The following is a 20,246-nucleotide window of genomic DNA, read 5'->3' as shown; positions in this document are numbered from 1 at the left end:
AAAACAATAGAACATATATTTCTATACATATAAATCTACATATACACACACATATGTGTGTATATCTTTCATCATTTATCTTTTACTTGTTTCAGTCACTAGATTGCGACCATACTGGGGCACTGCCTTGAAGAATTTGTAGTTGAATGAATTGACCACAGTACCTTTTTTTTTTTTTTCTAGCCTGGTACTTATCTATCAACCTTTTTTTGCCAAACTGCTAAGTTACAAGGATGTTAAACAAACCAACAATAGTTGTTAAGCGGTGGCAGGGGACAAACACATGCACACACACACACACACACACACACACACACAACAGGTTTCTTTCAGTTTCCATCCAACAAATCCACTCACAAGGTTTTTGTTGGCCTTGCTGAAGGTACCACACAGTAGGACTGAACCAGGAACCATGTGGTTGGGAAGCAAACTTCTTACTACACAACCATGCTTGTGCCTCTGTGTGTGTGTGTGTGTGTGTGTGTGTGTGTGTGCGCGTGCCCGTGTATGTGTGTGTGTGTGTGCGTGCCCGTGTATGTGTGTGTGTTACCTACACTTCAAAGTGTAGGTAACTAGGTCATTACTCTCAATTATTCCTCCCTCCACTATAACCTCTAATAACCTCTTAATTCTAATAGGTTCAACACTACATAGACTATTCTCTAACTCATTCTACCAAAGAAATAGCAGCAGATTCAAAGTAAATATTTGAACTCCAGTTGGTGATATGAATATGTTAAAGCAGTTGGTTGGTCATTTGTGTTTCAAGTCTATGCAGTCATGTGATGAAAACAGTTTCTTTGCAATGATGTAATGTTGTCATTAATCAATTAAAGGAGTTGCTTGAAAAGGCTGTAATGAATTAACACCCGTACATCTTTGTTACTCATTCATTCATACATACATACATACATACCCAACATATCCATCTCTCATTATCTGTCATATATCCATCTCTTATTATCTGTCGCGCGCGTGCGTGCGTGCGTGTGTGTGTGTGTGTGAAGATAAAGACTCCCTTCAGTCACAAATGACCATGGGATTGCAGTAAGAAAGTTCTCCTCTGAGGCACAAGTCCGGGCAAGGTTGTTTGTGGAAGGCCAGCAGTCGCCCATCCATACCAGTCTCTCCTCTCCATGCCACCAACGTTGTACGTTTCTTTGACAATAAATTCAGGTCTGAAAAATTCAGCTTATATGCTGAAAAATACAGTATTACCTTTATTGAGACTCTAGTTGCTTGAAATGCAGTGACATTAGATGCTAGCATATAGGAGTAGATAAATGGAAAGGTGCAGCAGCTGATTGGCAATGACATAGCTACTGCTGCTGCTGCTGCTGGTTCTAAGTGTCGCCATGCAACCTGCTGCAACTGTTAACAAATGGTCCAGAAAGAAGCTGTTGCAAATGTATTTATTGACAGTAGTGCATTTGAAGAGATGGATGGCTGCTGTACCAGCTGATTAGTTTAAAAGGTGATGACAATAGCATAGCTCTTGACATCACCATGTATGGTGTTAGATGGCTTTTGATAAAAGCAAACATCAATTTGTGGTCTACATTTAAACCACTGTGTTAGTGTCTAACAATATATGATATTCACTGTGTACAGACACACAGACACACATATATACATTTACAGACTATCACAGCACTATTCACCTGAAGATTTGTTACTATAAAACTTGAAAGAGCTAGTAAATTGCAAATACATATTCAAAATCTAGTTATATTAGAATTTTTAATGACACACATACATAATTATCATTTTCATCATTCAACATTTGGTTTCTATGCTAGCATTATATATATATATATATATATATATATATATATATGGGAGTATATACAAATAATAACAACAGACGAGGACAGGTGGTGTAAATAACAAAAGTATATATTAGTATGACGCTAGGGAATACGGAAAGTCTTTGACGTTTCGAGCTACGCTCTTCAACAGAAAGAATACGGAGACAAGGAGAAAAACACGGAGAAAAAAATACATAGGTGAGAGAGTTGGTATGGGAAAGCACGTGGTTGGATGTATAAAAGACAAAAGAGAGTGAAAAAACTACAGAAGGCTTGTGTTATATGGTTAAAGTATATATTTAAATTGTTATGTTAGAGAAATGTTATATACATATATATATATATATATATATACATACATACATACACAAAGGGTTGCAGAAAAGTTCCTAACGAAGATTCAGGAGGATCAGTTAATTATGATTTTATCCAACTTATTCCCCTCTTAGATTCCACACACTTATTGCAGCAGGCTTTCAGTTTTTTTAAGCCCTGTAAAAGAACTTGGGAGGTTGGCCCTCCAACCAAGCCTTTCACAATACTTTTAAAGTCAGGAACTTTTCAATACCCCCTCATATGCATGTGTATATATATATATATATACACACACATGCATGCTTACATGCGTATATATAGAGAGAAAAAATTATTAAATAGTGCAATACAGTAGTATTGCTTCCCAATATATATATGTATACAGTGAAGCTTTACTATGGCGTCGTATATTATTGACTGCTATTTCCAGTAAATATTAGTGCATTGTTGTACCACTATCCTATATTTATATATATATATATATATATACATATATATATATACACACACATACACACACACATACACATGTGCATATGCATGCACACACACATATACAGTAAGCTGTTAACTTTCAAGAGGGTGTAATGAAATTATGCTGTTTGCTAACCCACCTACTCACCCACTCACTCACCCATCCAACCATCCAGCCAGCCAGCCAGCCAGCCAGCCAGCCAGCCAGCCAGCCAGCCAGCCAGCCAGCAATCCATCCACTTGATCACAAATCAACTCTAACCTACTCAGCACCTGACATACCACCAGTGTTGCATAATAAACAAGTGATTAGTGGAGTGATTGAAATCTGCTGTTGTGGGTGGTGGGCGGAGAAGGAGAGAAAGACTACTTACTGAAACTGATTTACCTAACATAACTTGGGAAATATATATATATATATATATATATATATATATATATATATATATATATACATACTGTCTCTCACAAACCTCAGTGTTTACCAATGGCTTGTTCTTATTGTACATAAAAGAAATAATCCAACAGGTTATACAATTCACATCAGGCATGCTAGTCAGTCACATAAGTAACTTCCTAGAATATATAAAGTTTATTTAGCAAAAGGTTGTGCTATTGCTCTCTCTATACATGCTTGGAGCTAACTGACCTTTAGTGTATTTGTATTATATAAAGCAACAGATGGAACTGTGTAAATCAGATCATTCACAGTGTCCACTGCGTGTTTCAGTGCTTACTGAAAGAAATGTATGTCCAGGCAATTATGTAAATGAAAGTTAGTATTATTAGGTGCAGACAGGTCATATGCACGAGTGTAGCTATATGGTAAAGAAGTCTGTTTCCCAACCACTTCCTTTCAGGTTCAGTCACACTGTGTATCACCTTGCTCGGGCAAATATCTTTTTGTATAACCCCAGGCTGAGAAGCAGTGTTGGTTTGTTTAAATCCCTGTAACTTGGTGGTTCGGTGGTTCTAAACTGGGGCCCATATAAGAGTTTAGGAGGTCCATGCAACAAAATAGTAAATTGGAACTCCACAATAATATTTTAAGGGCCCCTGAAAGAATTTTGCTCTAGATGTATGTATTAGTATATATTGCAAGAAACAGCTCAGTTTCTTTCTCTAACATTTTACACAGTTCAACTAGCACAAGTTAATATGTAAAAAGCAAAATGAGAATTTTTAAAGAAATTTGTATAAAACTAGTTTTTAAACATCAAATGGTTATGTGGGTCCATCAGAGCAAAGTAGCAATTAAAGGGGTCCACAGACATAAAATGATTGAGAACCCTTGGACCAAACCTTTCAAGGTTGTACACCGATATGGCCACAGCCTTCTAATGACTGAGGATTGGCAAGCCAGAAAGCTGGACCGGGCTCCAATCTGAGTTTCTACAGCTGGATGCTCTTCCTAATGCCAACCACTCCAAGAGTGTAGTGGGTGCTTTTACATGCCACCGGCATGAGGGCCAGTCACACGGTACTGGCAACGGCCACGCTCAAAAAGGTGTTTTTTTTACGTGCCATCTGCACGGGAGCCAGTCCAGAGGCACTGGCAACGACCTCGTTCGAATGATTTTCTAACATGCCACCAGCACAAGTGCTAGAAGGTGACGCTGGTAATGATTACGCTCAAATAGTGCTATTTATGGGCCATTAGCACGGAAGCCAGACAGCTGCTCTGGCAATGAACACGCTTGGACAGTGCCGTTAGTGCTCCACTGGTGCAGGTGCCAGTCATTGAATATGGTTCAATTACGATTTCGATTTCACTTGCCACAACAGGTCTTCGCAAGAAGAGTTTAGTGTCCAATGAAGGAGAGGTTGGCATGGGTGCCAGTCGTCAGATTCGGTTCGATTTCGATTTCAGATTTCAAATTCACTTGCCTCAACAGGTCTTCGCAAGCAGAGTTTTTAGTGTCCAATGAAGTAAAGATATGAATAAGTGAGCTGGCTACACTTCTGGCAGAGGTCTTCTCACGTACTGCATATTTCCAAAGGTCCCAGTCATTAGTCATTGCCTCGTGAGGCCTAAAGTTTGAAGGTCATGCTTCACCACCTCATCCCAGGTTTTCCTGGGTCTACCTCTTCCACAGGTTCCCTCAACTGTTAGGGTGTGGAACTTTTTCACACAGCTATCCTCATCCATTCTCGCTACATGACCACACCAGCACAATCATCCCTCTTGCACACCACAACTGATGCTTCTTAGGTCTAACTTTTCTCTCAAGGTACTTACACTCTGCCGAGTATGCACACAGACATTACACATCCATCGGAGCTTACTGGCTTTGTTTCTTGCAAGCTTACGCATGTCCTCAGCAGTCACGGCCCATGTTTCACTACCATGTAGCATGGCTGTTTGTACACATGCGTCATACAGTCTACCTTTTACTCTGAGTGAGAGTCCCTTTGTCGCCAGCAGAGGTAAGAGCTCTCTAAACTTTTCCCAGGCTATTCTTATTCTAGCAGCTACACTTTCAGCACACCCTCTCCCGCTACAAACTTGGTCACCTAGGTAGCGGAAGCTATCAACTACTTCTAGTTTTTCTCCCTGGAGTGTGACAAAGGTTGTTTTCTGCACATTTTCAGTGTTTATTGCTCCTGAGAATCTGCCACATACAAAAACTATCTTTCTAGTTAGCCTTCCTTTGATATTGCTGCACCTCTTATGTGTCCTTAGCTTACACTGGGTACATCTTATGGAGTTTCTACCTATGCCTTTTCTACAGATCGAGCAGGGCCATCTACCTGAAGAGGTTTGTGTTTTGTCTACCTTCCTACTTATTAGGACTTTGGTTATATAAATAAAAATATATATATATATAATCATCATCATCATTTAATGTCTGTTGTCTATTCTGGCTGGAAGGCTGCACCAGACTCCAGTCTGATTTGGCATGGTTTTCTACAGCTGGATGCCCATACACACACACACACACACACACACACACACATATATATGTCTGTCTTTTTGTTGTTTTTCCTGTCTGCCTTTGTATCATCTATCTGTCCAGATGTTTTATTGTCATCTCTTGCATTCTTGTTCCACTTTTGAGATTTATATATATTTAAATACATAAAGGTAAAGACTCCCTTCAGTCACAAATGACCATGGGATTGCACCATGGGAGGCTCAATTTCCATGCAAGGTTGTTTATGGAAGACCAGCAGTCGCCCATGCATACCAGTCTCCCCTCTCCATGCCACTGATATTGTCCAGGGGAAAGGCAAAGGGGCTGATACAGCTTGGCACTAGTGATGTCGCAACTCATTTCTACAGCTGAGTGAACTGGAGCAAGTGTCTTGCTCAAGAACACAACATACAACCTCACAACTGTAAGCCCAATACTCTAACCACTGAGTCACATGTGTGCGCACACACACACACGCACACATACACATGCGCGCGCACACACACACACACACACACACAACAGGTTTCTTTTAGTTTCTGCCCACCAAATCTACTCACAAGGCTTTGTCTAACTTGCCACACAGTGGGATTGAACCTGAAATCATATGATTGGGTAGCAAACTTCTTATCACCACTTAATGTTTTTTATGATTAGCCTCGGCCCCCGACCACTTGACAACCAGTGTTGGTTTGTTTACATCCCTGTAACTCAATGGTCAAGCAAAAGAGACTGACACAAGTACTAGATTAAAAAATAAGTACTCATTCAAAGGACCCTACCTTACAAGGCTTAACCCTTTGAGCCCATAACACTGGTTTACCAGTGGATGGCTTATTTTTCTCTATACCGTAGCACCGCTAGAGTGCCAGACATATGGTCAAATAAGGTTCAGGAGGTCAGAGCTCAAAGGGTTAAGCATGCCTGCAGTCCAATAACTAGATCTCGCTAATTAGTGGTACCGTAATACTTTCTATTGCGCATATGTGTGTAATTTTACATATGAAGACAGGTTCTTAAATTTATTGCTATTTTAAGTATATATCCTACTGCACACTGCTTTATGATAAGAACATACCTTAAGTTTTCTGTTTGTTTTTTACAAAATAGGCATTAACTTACACACATAGAGTTTGAGGTAAAAATACCAGAATCAACAGATTAAATAAATGAGCATTAATATTTCATACATATTAAAAATAATATTCCAAGCATAGATAAAAAATACTATTTCAAAATAAAACAAATTAATATAAAAATCTCATCAAGAATATTCATATAATGTTATTAAAATATTTGAACATTTTAATACAAACTTAATATAGAGTCTTAATAATAAAAAAAAAATTAAATTGATTTCTAAAAAATAAACTTGTGTATATATATACACACACACACATATATATATATATATATATATATATATATAGAGAGAGAGAGAGAGAGAGAGAGAGAGAGAGAGAGAGAGACATACACATTATATACATATATGCAAACATGTATATATACATATATATATTCGAAAATATATATGTATATACAGATATATGCGCATACGTGTGTGTGTGTGTGTGCATATACATATACACATATGTATATGCACATATATGTACACATGTATATACATATATATACATACATATATATATATATATACATATATATATATATATATGCACATATATATATATACATACATACACATACATACATATACACACACACACACATATATACACTAGCGTAGTTAAAGTGGGGAGGAGGGGCAATCTTCCCCGGGCAGCACTTTTATAGCAGTGGTACCACAGCCAGGTATATTTTTGTAGGGGCCCGGGTGCGGCAAACTGAAGGGCTACTCTGGACAGCACACACTCTAGCTATGCTAATGTGTATATATATATATTTATATATATATATATATATATATATATATATATATGTATAATGTGTGTGTATATGTATATACATATCTATCTATCTTTGTATCTATATATACTGTACACACATATATAAGAAATGAAAAATAAATTTAACTTCCTAGAACATTCAATGAAAGTTAAATAATCTGAGGCACCATTCCTTATTAGACATGTTCAGTGACATGGAATAACAATCTGCAGTTACTGCAAACATAGAATGTGCAGTATTGTGAAGTTGGCAACATGTTAAGAAGCCAACTGCAATACTGCAATTGCTGTCAAGCAAGTGGCGTAATATGAACCCAGCTGAAATGGTATATTTATATTCGATACCATTTAAAAATCAATGACTCAAATTAATTATATTTGCTTTTTTTGTTATTTCTGATTTTTTTTTTTTTTTTTGCCGGGGGTGGGTGTCTCAGGTTATTAATAGTTCAAATGACTTCCCATGGTAATATTTCCTAAATGGTATCAGGAAGAGTGTGTTTAATAGGATTTTGGTAAAGAAAACTCAATGAAATAAATTAATAAAGTTGTTTTCAAAGTCCTCAATCTATATGCACATGAATATGTCTATTTGTACCCCTTTCACTTTTTCTTCATATATATATATATATACATATATATACATACATATATATATATATATATACATATGTACACATACATATATACATATATATATACATATATATGCATATATATATACATATACATATATATATACATATATATGCATATATATACTTGTATATATTTATACACACCTATATATACATATACATATATATATATATATATATATACATATACATATATATATACATATATATATATATATATATATATATATATATATATATATATATATATATGTATATATATGCATATATATACATGTATATATCTATACGCACACATATATATACATTCATAGAAGAAATGTGTGTGTGTGTGTGTGTATATATATATATATATATATACACACACACATATATATATATATATGTGGTGTACAAGAGAGACGACTGTGCTGGTATGATCATGTTATGCATATGGATAACGACAGCTGTGTAAAGCAGTGCCGATCTCTAACTGTGGAGGGAACCTGTGGTAGAGGTAGACCCAGGAAGACATGGGACAAGGTGGTGAAACATGATCTTCAAACTTTGAGCCTCATACCAGCAATGACTAATGACCAAGACCTTTAGCGATGTGCTGCGCTTGAGAGGGCCCATCAAGCCAAGTGCACCTGTGCTGGTGGCACGTAAAGAACACCTTTTAAGCGTTGGGCCTCGCAGAGGCAAAGTGGCTGAGTTCCCTTTCCGTGTTGGACCTCATGGATGCAATGACCGAGACCTTAGGCATTATGTAGTGCTTGAGAAGAAGACCCATCAAGCTGAGCAAAATCGCAGTCGTGGCATATACCAGTGTCATGTAAATTGCTACCCATGCCAGTAGCATGTAAAAGCACCCATTACACTCTCGGAGTGGTTGGCATTAGGAAGGGTATCCAACCATAGAAAACCATGCAGAATAAGACTGGAGTCTGGTGCAGCCTTCCAGCGTGTCAGCCTGGACAAGCTGTCCAACCCATGCCAGCATGGACAACGAACATTAAATGATGATGACGATGATGATGATATACATATAGTTCAAATTTACAAAAAAAAAACAAAGATGAAGACAGGTGTAGGAACAACAAGCAGTTGTATTAGTTTAATGCATGGGGTAAATGGATAAGTCTTTTACATTTTGAGCCTGTGCTCTTCGACAGAAAGGAATAAGAGATAAAAATGGAGAGCGAACAAAAAAAACAGAGAGAGAAAAACTGTGTAGAGTTCAGCTCATGTGGTTACCCCAGTTTGATCCTTCCTGACAGAATTTCTTATCTCTTGGACTTGTATCTTAACAACTTACTGAACTTTCAGTACCTCTTCTCATCCACATACCAGCACTCCACCCAGATTACCACTGGATCTTCATACTCTTTCAGACTCTACCTTCACGGATCTCACTGGCTATTTTTGTTTACACATATATATATATATATATATATATATATATATATATTGAGATGGCAGAAGACCGAAATATGTAGCACACTGTAAAAAGGCAAGTATCTTCTTTATTATGGCCCCAGACTGACCAATAGCATGAGAATGGAATTTGGTTGATGAAAACTGTGCGAATGTCCATTGTGTGTGTGAGTGTGTGTGTGTGCACGCTTGTGTGTGCATGTGCGTGCATTTGTGTAAGTTCCTAGTAGGGCTTCTCTTGCTGGACAGCTCAAGGAATAGAGGCCATACTAATATGCCTGACCTTTCCCTCCCAGAGATAAAATGGGTTTGTATAGGGCCAGCACCCCTACCTAAAAACATAAAGTTACAGAAGCACTGATGACAATTCAAAACCAACAACACCTGGGAGAAGAACACCTTTTCTCAAGGCCTGAAGTGCAAGTGGATAGGCTACACTGTAAAGCAAAAAAGACAGCCTAGATTTGAGAAGAGCAGAGAAAATGCATCAATGGCCTATGCTCCACAGAGAGTGAAAGGCTTAAATAAATGATTAAGTACTGAATGGTATTTTAATTTATTAACCCAAGAGTACACAAAGTAAAGACAACCTTGGCAGGATTTGAACTTGGGTTTGTAAATGTACACCATAAGGTATTTTGTGACATTCAAATGATTCTGTTTTTCACTGCTCTTACTTTGGAATAAATTACAAATCAATAATTCTTTGTTGGTTGATCACCTCCTGTCTGTTTCTGTTTTTCTTTCTCTCGACTCTTGATCAATTCATCTATTGTCAGATGTTCAAGTTAGAACAATTTCCATTCACCACTGCCAAGATATTCCTATCCAACCTTAACTATTTATGGTGAGGTAGACAGAGCTTAATATCATGACCAGAAACATGATATATATTGCCAGTGACAAGATATGAACCATCAATCTGTCAGCTGGATGCCTGCTATTTTGAGGACCACACTGACATCTGTACTCTTAAATATGCATAGGTGAAATGTTGGTGGACAGTTAGATGTAGAGATGGAGGGAGTGGGGAGTAGGATTACTTTGATGTAAAAATTTGACATTACTTTTAGTTTCTTGACAAGCAGTTGAGTAAAATATATTGAGTAATTTTAAATCTTAAATTGAAAACACTACACAACATATAGCATGTGTGCAAATGAATGTGTTTGCATTATGTACGTGCAAGTATAGCTGTGTGATCAAGAAAGTTCACTTTGCAGCCATATGATTTTAGGTTCAATCTCATTTTGCACAACTTTGACAAGTATCTTCTTTGTTACAGTCCCAGATTGACCAATATCTTGAGAATGAAATTTGGTTGATAGAAACTGCATGCAAGTCCATCGTGTATGCATTTGTGTGTGTGTGTGTGTGTGTGTGTGTGCTTACGTTTACACTGTCTATGTTCATGTTGTGTCTTATTATGTGTCATAACTTAGCAGTTTGACAAACAGGATTGTAACCAGGATTGATGACAAGTAACCAAAACCTTTGGAGATATGCTGTGCTTGTGAAGACCCAGCAAGCCAAGCAAGACCGTAACTGTGGCTTATGCCAGTGCAGCATAACCGGTCCATCTAAGAGTACCCTTCAATCATTGAGCCATAAACTACACTTGTGAAGACCTGTTGAGTCAAGTGAAGTCATTGTCGTGGCTGATGACAGTACTGCCTGATTGGCACACGTGACAGTGGCATGAAAAGAGCACCATTTGAGTGTGGTCGTTTCTAGTACCGCCTGACTGGCTCCCATGCTGGTGGCATGTAGAAAGCACCATTCAAGTGTGGTCGATGCCAGTACTGCCAGACTGGCCCTCATGCCGGTGGCATGTAAAAAGCACCCACTACACACAGGAGTTAGGAAGGGCATCCAGCAGTAGAAACTCTGCCAGATCAGATTGGAGCCTGGTGCAGCCTTCTGGCTTGCCAGCCCTCAGTCAAACCATCCAACCCATGCCAGCATGGAAAGCGGACGTTAAATGGGAGTGATGATGATGATGATGATCATCATCATCATCGTTTAACGTCCGCTTTCCATGCTAGCATGGGTTGGACGATTTGACTGAGGACTGGTGAAACCGGATGGCAACACCAGGCTCCAGTCTGATTTGGCAGAGTTTCTACAGCTGGATGCCCTTCCTAACGCCAACCACTCAGAGAGTGTAGTGGGTGCTTTATGATGATATATATATATTAGTTTCTTTATATATATATATATATATATATATATATATATTTCCATGCTTGCATGGGTCAGACAGAATTTATTGAGGCAGATTTTCTATGTCCAGATACCCTTCTGTCATCAATCCTCACCTGTTTCCAAACAAGGTAATATTTCCCCATGGTCTAACATATTTTCTTGGCAGTTCACAAACAACCTCACATCAATCACACAATGTCACGATACACATGTACACAAATAAAATTAACTAATCACGTACCATGCCATTTCTGACACTTGGTTCAGAAGAAAACTTTATCAAAAGTATTATACTTTGTTAATAATAAATATTTTTAACTATAAAACTCAAACTAGAACCATGTTTTCCTTTTTGTTCAATCTGATTTTGGAACTTGTCCAAGTTAGTTACACTGTTAACCACCCTAGGCAAAGTCATTTTAATTCAGAGACACCATCTGCATGAAAAATCAATAGCTAAGTTAGTTTTAAAATATCTAATGCAGAGAGCATTAAAAATCTGACCAGAAATAAATATGCAGTAAGGAAACAATGCTTTTGTTCACTAAACCATTGTCAGTAGAGGAGAATGGTGAATATATGTATTGATTATTTGTTAAGTGTAGCAGATTAGATAGTGAGCATGAGTTCAATCTCTGAGTCCAACATAATGAATTAGCCATATCACATACAATAGAATGAGAAAAGTTATGTTCTCTATAGATTTAATAAAGGAGTTCAGTTTCAAATTCCATTGACCTTTATCAAACTTTAGCCTCTAAACACCTGGCATAATGCCACCTTTCTACTACACTCCTAATTAGTTGAGGGAGCATTTTTTTTTTTGTCTTGTGAGTTACTTAGCAGCCTCACTAGTGCTGGTGCCACAAAAAAAAAGTCACCCAGTACACTCTGTAAAGTGGTTGGCATTAGAAAGGGCATCCTGTTGTGGAAACCATGCTAAAGCAGACATTGGAACTTGACATAGTCCTCCAGCTTGTCACCTCCTGTCAAACTATTCAACCCATGTCAGCAAGGAAAATGGATGTTAAATGATGATGATGATGATGATGATGATGGTGATGACGACGACGACAACGATGACAACGATGATGATGATGATGATGATGATGATGACGACGACAACAATGATGTTGATTATCAAAAATGACAAATATTGAATAATGCCAGAGAGTACAATGGCCAAAATGTTGTGACTATAAATCAGGAGATGACGCAACCAACTTGAATTTATCGGTGTATAATAATTCGAGCATCTAAATTTATAAGAAAACCATTCCAAACACAGACGTTAATACAATGGTAATAAATGGATGTAAAAAAAAAATGGTAATAAAAAAGAAAATATAATTTCAAAAAAATAATAATTTGCAAGGAAGAAACATTGAAATCTGATCTAACACCTTTGTAGTTATTGATCAAATGTTTTTTTTTAGTTTTTTTTATTGCTCTACCACAACCCAAGACCTTTAATATGGATTTACTTTCAGGACCTTTGACTTATTTCAGAAATTATAAAATATTCAATATCAATTTTTAAACTGAAAATCATTTGTTTTCCTTTTTTTATCAATCATTTACTTTTACTTTAATACTGGGTTTATATTGTGATTATTATTATTATTATTATTATTATTATTATTATTATTATAATTAGCAATAGGAATAGTAAATGTTGTGGTAGCTTTGCATCTCTGTTCATCTTTTATTATTGAAATTACAGTGTATATAATCTATAAAATGTCCCATTCTTTCTCTCTTCGATCTCTTCCATCTCCAATGAATAAATATGTGAGTGTGCGTGAATACAGATGTATATATATGTAATATATATTTATATTTATGTGAGATATATATTTATATATATATATATATATATATATATATATATATATATATATATATATATATATATATATATATATATACCCACACACACACTTTTCTTTCTCCTACTCATTTTGACTCTCCATTTATTTCTATCTATCTATCTATCTATCTGTCTGTCTGTCTACCTGTCAGTCAGTCTGTCTTCTATTTATTCTTTTGTTTTATTTGCCTCTCAGAAATTTATTTATTCATTGATCGGTTCCACTTTCATGCATACGGATTGATAAACAGCTTAAGTATTTCGTCTGAAACAGTTTTCATATAGATTAAATACCCCATCCTTTCATTCATTATTAAAATGACATGGCTACAATATATTTTTTAGGGTTGTTATTTTCGTTTTTTTATCATTATTATTATTATTATCATCATCATCATCATCATCATCATCATCATTATTATTATTACTTTTACTGGTGGTGGACGTAAAAATGGTAGTTTTCTTCAGTATTTTCTATCATTTTCTGCCATACCTATTTATTATATTGTTTTACAAACATGTTTAGAATGTCTGCTAATGTAACTGTCTAAAAACCTCTTTGTCAAAAAAGGAAATGGTAAGGAATATAGTTAAATGGTTTCAATGTAATCTGACATGACTCCAATAGCTGAAAATATAGAATCGGTAAATTAATGGATATCATTATTCAGTGTGAGACAACATGAATATACAATTACACTCATAAGCACTGGTACACTTTGTTATGCTGTTCCATTCTTTCATTCTCTTACACACTTCAGATATTGGATTGCAGCCATGCCGGGGTACCACCTTGAGGAATTTTAGTTAAAACAAATCAACCCCGATACTTATTTTAAGTTTGGTACTTATTCTATAGATCTTTTTTTACCGAACTGCTAGGTTACAGGGATGCAAACAAACCAACACTGATTGTCAAGTGGTGGGAATACAAGCACACACACATATCTAACTATCTATCTATATATATATATATATATATATATATATATATATATATATATATATATATATATATATATATACGTACAAGAGTTATGGAATGGCATAGATAAGATCCAGGTTACATATGTTTGACCATGAGCAGAACCTCAGAAGTGGTTAATATCCAGATGAGGTGTATACGGCAGGCTATTCTTTAGGCCAAGGATATCATGATTAAATGAAAGTTTACGTTGCCGCAAGGAGGTACATGTTAACGCATGGGAGATTCAACCAATTGGATCTTCCATACGTTAACATGTACCTCCTTGCGGCAATGCAAACTTTCATTTAATCAATATATTGTTGGCCTAAAGAGTAGCCTGCGGTATACACCTCACCTGGATATTTACCACTTCTGAGGTTCCATTCGTGATGAAACATATGTAGCCTGGATGTTATCTATGCCATTCCATAACTCTTGTATTCTTATTCACACACCTGGTAACTCTGGTCACCTTTTATGAAATATAAAAAGTACTTTTTCAGTTTATCGTTCTTCAACAGGAAAAAAATCCACATCCTTCCATCTCACTAACGCACTATTGTACCTGAAAGTTGCTTTATATTTACTACAGGTTGCTTGAAGCTAACTTTCTTCCTACACCTCAATCCCTGGATCTTACATTTATATATATTCTTTTACTTGTTTCAGTCATTGGACTGTGGCCATGCTGGAGCACTGTCTTTAGTCGAGCAAATCGACCCCAGGACTTATTCTTTGTAAGCCTAGTACTTATTCTATCGGTCTCTTTTGCCAAACTGCTAAGTTACAGGGATGTAAACACACCATCATTGGTTGTGAAGCGATTTGGTGGGGACAAACACTGACACACAAACATATACATATATATATCATCATCATCATCATCATCATCGTTTAACGTCCGCTTTCCATGCTAGCATGGGTTGGACGATTTGACAGAGGACTGGCAAGCCAGAAGGCTGCACCAGGCTCCAATCTGATCTGGCAAAGTTTCTACAGCTGGATGCCCTTCCTAATGCCAACCACTCCAAGAGTGTAGTAGGTGCTTTTACGTGCCACCGGCATGAGGACCAGTCACATGGTACTGGCAACAGCCACGCTCAAAAGGTGTTTTTTACGTGCCACCTACACGGGAGCCAGTCCAGTGGCACTGGCAACGACCTCACACGAATGATTTTCTAACATGCCACCAGCACAAGTGCTAGAAGGCAACACTAGTAATGATTATGCTCTAATGGTGCTATTTACGGGCCACTAGCACAGAAGCCAGACAGCTGCTCTAGCAATGAACACGCTCGACAATGCTGTTAGTGCTCCACTGTTGCGGTGACCAGTCATCGAGTACACGATGCGCTTCTTTCAGTTTCCGTCTACCAAATCCACTCACAAGGCTTTGATCGGCCTGAGGCTATAGTAGTAGACACTTGCCCAAGGTGCCATGCAGTGGGACTGAACCCGGAACCATGTGGTTGGTAAGCAAGCTACTTACAACTGAGGGAGAGAGAGAGAGTAAGAGAGAAAACAAAGTTATTTTATTCCACACTTCCACACAGGCAGAAAAAAAGTTGAGAATACCTTGGGGGTCCTTTAAATGGCTTACTTTTAAAGGCTTAACTGGTTTCACAGATTTTTCTGATTTTCAAAAGTTAAGTTAGAAAGAAAGATGTAGGACTATGCTGCAACTGTCTTTCTTCTTACTGGAGTTCAAAAATTCCCTCATTTTTTTAGTGGGAACATGGCTCAAATTAGTATCTGTTTAGGGTACAATTTGATAGGCAGAAGATAATCACATGTTTAGGCTTAGAAATTTTATTAAGTTCCCTGCTACTTCGATGTGTTAATGTCAATGTGACAATATTTTTGGCTGACACAGTTGAGTGAATGTCTAGTGACAGTCCCATACAATCAAGGGTCTCTAAATTTAATCAAACAGCAGCAGCAGTAGAAGGGTAGTTATTTCTTAATATGAAGGTTTCAAAGGATTAAAAAAGAAAGGTAGAACTAATTTCAAATAACTTTGTTACCAATTTAATAAAATTTACCAAAAGAGATAGAGAGAGTGATATGCAGCCAGAATGGCAAACAGACAGCTAACCACACAGACAGACATAACTAATTTTGAATAATTTGATTATCAATCCAGAAAGTTCCATTTAAACAATCGAAAAAATTGAGAGAATTCTTTAGAGATATGTAGAGTGCTGAGTGAGTTTGATAATATATAAAGAAGATGGATGAAAAAACAAAATTACCGTTTCTTCTAGCTCTCCACCTGGCTGTCTATTAATATTAGTTTGTTCGTTTATAAATGTTACCATTTCCACTAACTCAAGACGTCCACCATACTGAAATTGGAAAGATAAATGAAAATAGAACATAATGATTATCTCCAGAATACATATAGAGAAGCAGAAAAAAATGGAAACATATGTGCATGTATGTATGCATGCATGCAAGTAGGTTGCATATAAGGATTTATGCATGTGTGTGTATGTATATATATATATATATATATATATATATATATATACAGAGTGTCCACAAAGTCTGGGTACAGGGAGTAAATAAAATCGTAACATAAACAATTAAATATAAGAAATAATAATTTCTTAAAGTATGTGTTAATCCCCATGTGGGTACATGGTGTAAATAAAATCATAACATAAACAATTAAATATAAGAAATAATAATTTCTTAAAGTATGTGTCAATCCCCATGTACCCAGACTTTGTGGACACCCTGTATATACATATATATCATCATCAGCAGCAGCAGCATTGTCTAATGTCTGCCTTCCGTGCTCACATGGGTATGGATGCATGCACATGTGTGTTTGTGTGTGTGTAGTAATATGTAAAGGTAAGATCCAAGGATCCAGGTATAGGAAGTTAGTGAGCTTCAAGCAGTCTGTAGAAGGTATAAAAACACAACTTTCAGGAACAATAGTGGTTTATTGACACAGAAGGTTGTAAATTTTTCCCATACCGAAGCTTGATAAGCAGAAAACAGTTATTTTATAGTTCACAGTTAGCAGTATGCAAATAAAAATCCAAATTTAGGGGATGGAGTAGAAAAAAATCCAGGATACATATGTTTCTTAACTAGCAGAACCTCAGGAATAGTAATTACCCAAATGAGGAGTAATCCGCTAGCTACTCATCAGGCCAAAGATACCTTAGTCAAATGAAGGTTACATTGTTGTAAAGGGATTCCATGTTTATCTAATCCATCCCGTAAATTTGGATATGAGTGTATATATGTGTGAATATATCATCATCATCATTTAACGTCCTTTGTCCATGCTGGCATGGGTTGGACAGTTTCACTGGGCTGGCATGCTGCACCGGGCTCCAATCTGATCTGGCAATGTTTCTACAGCTGGATGCCCTTCCTAATGCCAACAATTCTGAGAGTGTACTGGGTGCTTTTTACATGCCACTGGCATGGGAGCCAGTTAGGCAGCACTGGTATCGACCATGTTCGGATGGTGTTTTTTATGTGCCACCAGCACAGGAGCCAGTCGAGGGGAGGGATTGGCAGTTATTAGAAATATTAGTTTTATATCTTAGCACAAAGCCAGCAATTTTGAAGGTAGGAACAAGTTGATTACGTTAACCCCAATATTGAATCGATACTTATTTTATCAACCCCAAAATGATGACAGGCAAAGTCGACCTCAGCAGAATTTGAACGCAACCTAAATACAGACAATATACCGCTAAGCATTTTACCCAGTGTGCTAACTCTTCTGCCAGCTCACTGCCTTAACCCTTTAGTATTTAAACTAGTCATAACCAGCCCCAATATTCTATACATTTTATGCTACAACTGACCAGATCCAACCTCTCACACCTCCCCTTCAATGTCTTCGAAAAACATATTCACATCATCGATATATTGACACTACAAGACAATGCAAGATTAATTCAAAACAATGTGAATAGATAAGTAATACACTTGACAAAGAAATCTGAATGCTAATGGGTTAAATTAGTTAGAAATATTTCAAGTCATAGTGAGGTGGACAGAGAAAAAGTGGGAGAGTTGATCAAAGATGACTCAGCATGGTGAAAGATATGACTGAATATTACCACTAGTTTGGTCAGAATAAAAAAAAAGGATTTCAGAGTAACTTTAGCTGGTGAACTATTTATCTATTACTTAGGTCTGTCATGATCCCCTGGATTCATAAGCTGGGGATTAATTCAGTTTCTATAGCATATAAATGACAACAATCCCCATGAAAGAGATGCCGGTCCATTGCAAGATTTAACTTCCTAATTATTGCTGAAACTCATTTACAGCTGAGTGAATGAGCAACATAAAATGAAGTGATTTTGCTCAAAAAACACAATTCACTGCCCAGTCCTAGAATTGAAGCCATTATTTTATGATTATGAGCACAACACCCTAACCACTAGGCCATACACCTTCATTCATTAACCATATGCTATAATAGGGTTTTTCTTGGACAAGGGATTTTCCATGCCTTCATATCATGGTTGAGGGATTATTTCAAGAATAATCATTTATATTTCCAACCAACTACTGACTGGTGTTGCTTGCATTTTTCATGCATGACTGCCACATGCAACAAGATTAATTTAGTGCAGTGAAGACCATCACAAATATGCAATAAGAATCAATACTGTGAAGTGGCATACAATAATTGCTTTTTTCCTATTTAAACAAACACAATCATTATAATTGTACTCTCCCTTCAAAATTATACACTTAGCCACATTTCTGTATCTACAAAAATCTGTGTCAGCTTATACATCCATATAAGCTTGCTTTTAATGATACTGAAAATACACTTTTAAGAATGTAACTAAATAGCTCCCTTACTATCTGCTACCTTCAAAATTAGAAACTATATATATATATATATATATATATATATATATATATATATATATTGAGACCCCCCCACTTCGGTTATGACTGACCATGGGATTGTACCTAGAAAGTTACCCTTTCAGGCACAAGTCCAGGCAAGGTTGTTTATGGAAGACCAGCAGTTACCCATGCATACCAGCCTCCCTTCTCCCCACCACCAGTGTTATCCAAGGGAAAGGCAAAGGTCATACAGCTTGGCACCTGTGACGTCGCAACTCATTTCTACAGCTGAGTGAACTGGAGCAACGTGAAATAAAGTGTCTTGCTCAAAAACACAACACGCAGCCCAGTCAAGAAGAAGAAGAAGAAGAATTAAGTTGCATAGTATTACCTTTAATTCTTTTTGTACATATACATCTTTAAATAGACCTACACATGTTTCAACTGCACCGGATATATCTCTAAATTCTTATCTTATGAGAATATTACTGGATTTATAGATTAACAGTTGAATATCTTATTTTGAATACCTATCTGAAAGCCAGTAAATGTTTGGAGTAATCCCTTACTATTTACAAATATATACTTATATAAATATAATGTGTGTGTGTGTGTGTGTGTGTGTGTGTGTGTGTGTGACATTCAGTAGTAGAAGACACTTACCTAAGGTGTCACACAGATGGAATGAACCCAAAATTATATGGTTTGAGAGTAAACTTCTAAACCACATAGCTATGCCTGTGCCTAAATATATATATATATATATATATATATATAGTGTCCAGATCCGTATTTGTTGCTGCTAAACTGTTATACATTTTTAAGTGACATGCCTGTTTGGTCAATATAATTCTCAAAAGGTTAAATTGTGGAATTTGTATTCATATATTTA

At 36.6% G+C, this 20,246-nt stretch overlaps 1 protein-coding gene across 1 annotated transcript in view; it reads right to left on the bottom strand.

Moving 5' to 3' along the window:
* Positions 1-20,246, bottom strand: part of LOC106876925 (uncharacterized) — a 241,432-nt gene that overhangs the window by 115,818 nt on the left and 105,368 nt on the right. The window contains exon 8 of the mRNA XM_014925678.3: positions 16,768-16,860. Coding sequence (XP_014781164.1) covers positions 16,768-16,860 — 93 coding nt within the window. The remainder of the gene's footprint in view (positions 1-16,767; positions 16,861-20,246) is intronic.

The sequence above is a fragment of the Octopus bimaculoides genome, chromosome 4 (genome assembly GCF_046866305.1).
Source record: "Octopus bimaculoides isolate indiv1 chromosome 4, ASM4686630v1, whole genome shotgun sequence".
Lineage (NCBI taxonomy): Eukaryota > Metazoa > Mollusca > Cephalopoda > Octopoda > Octopodidae > Octopus > Octopus bimaculoides.
This window is presented reverse-complemented; position numbering and strand designations above follow the sequence as displayed.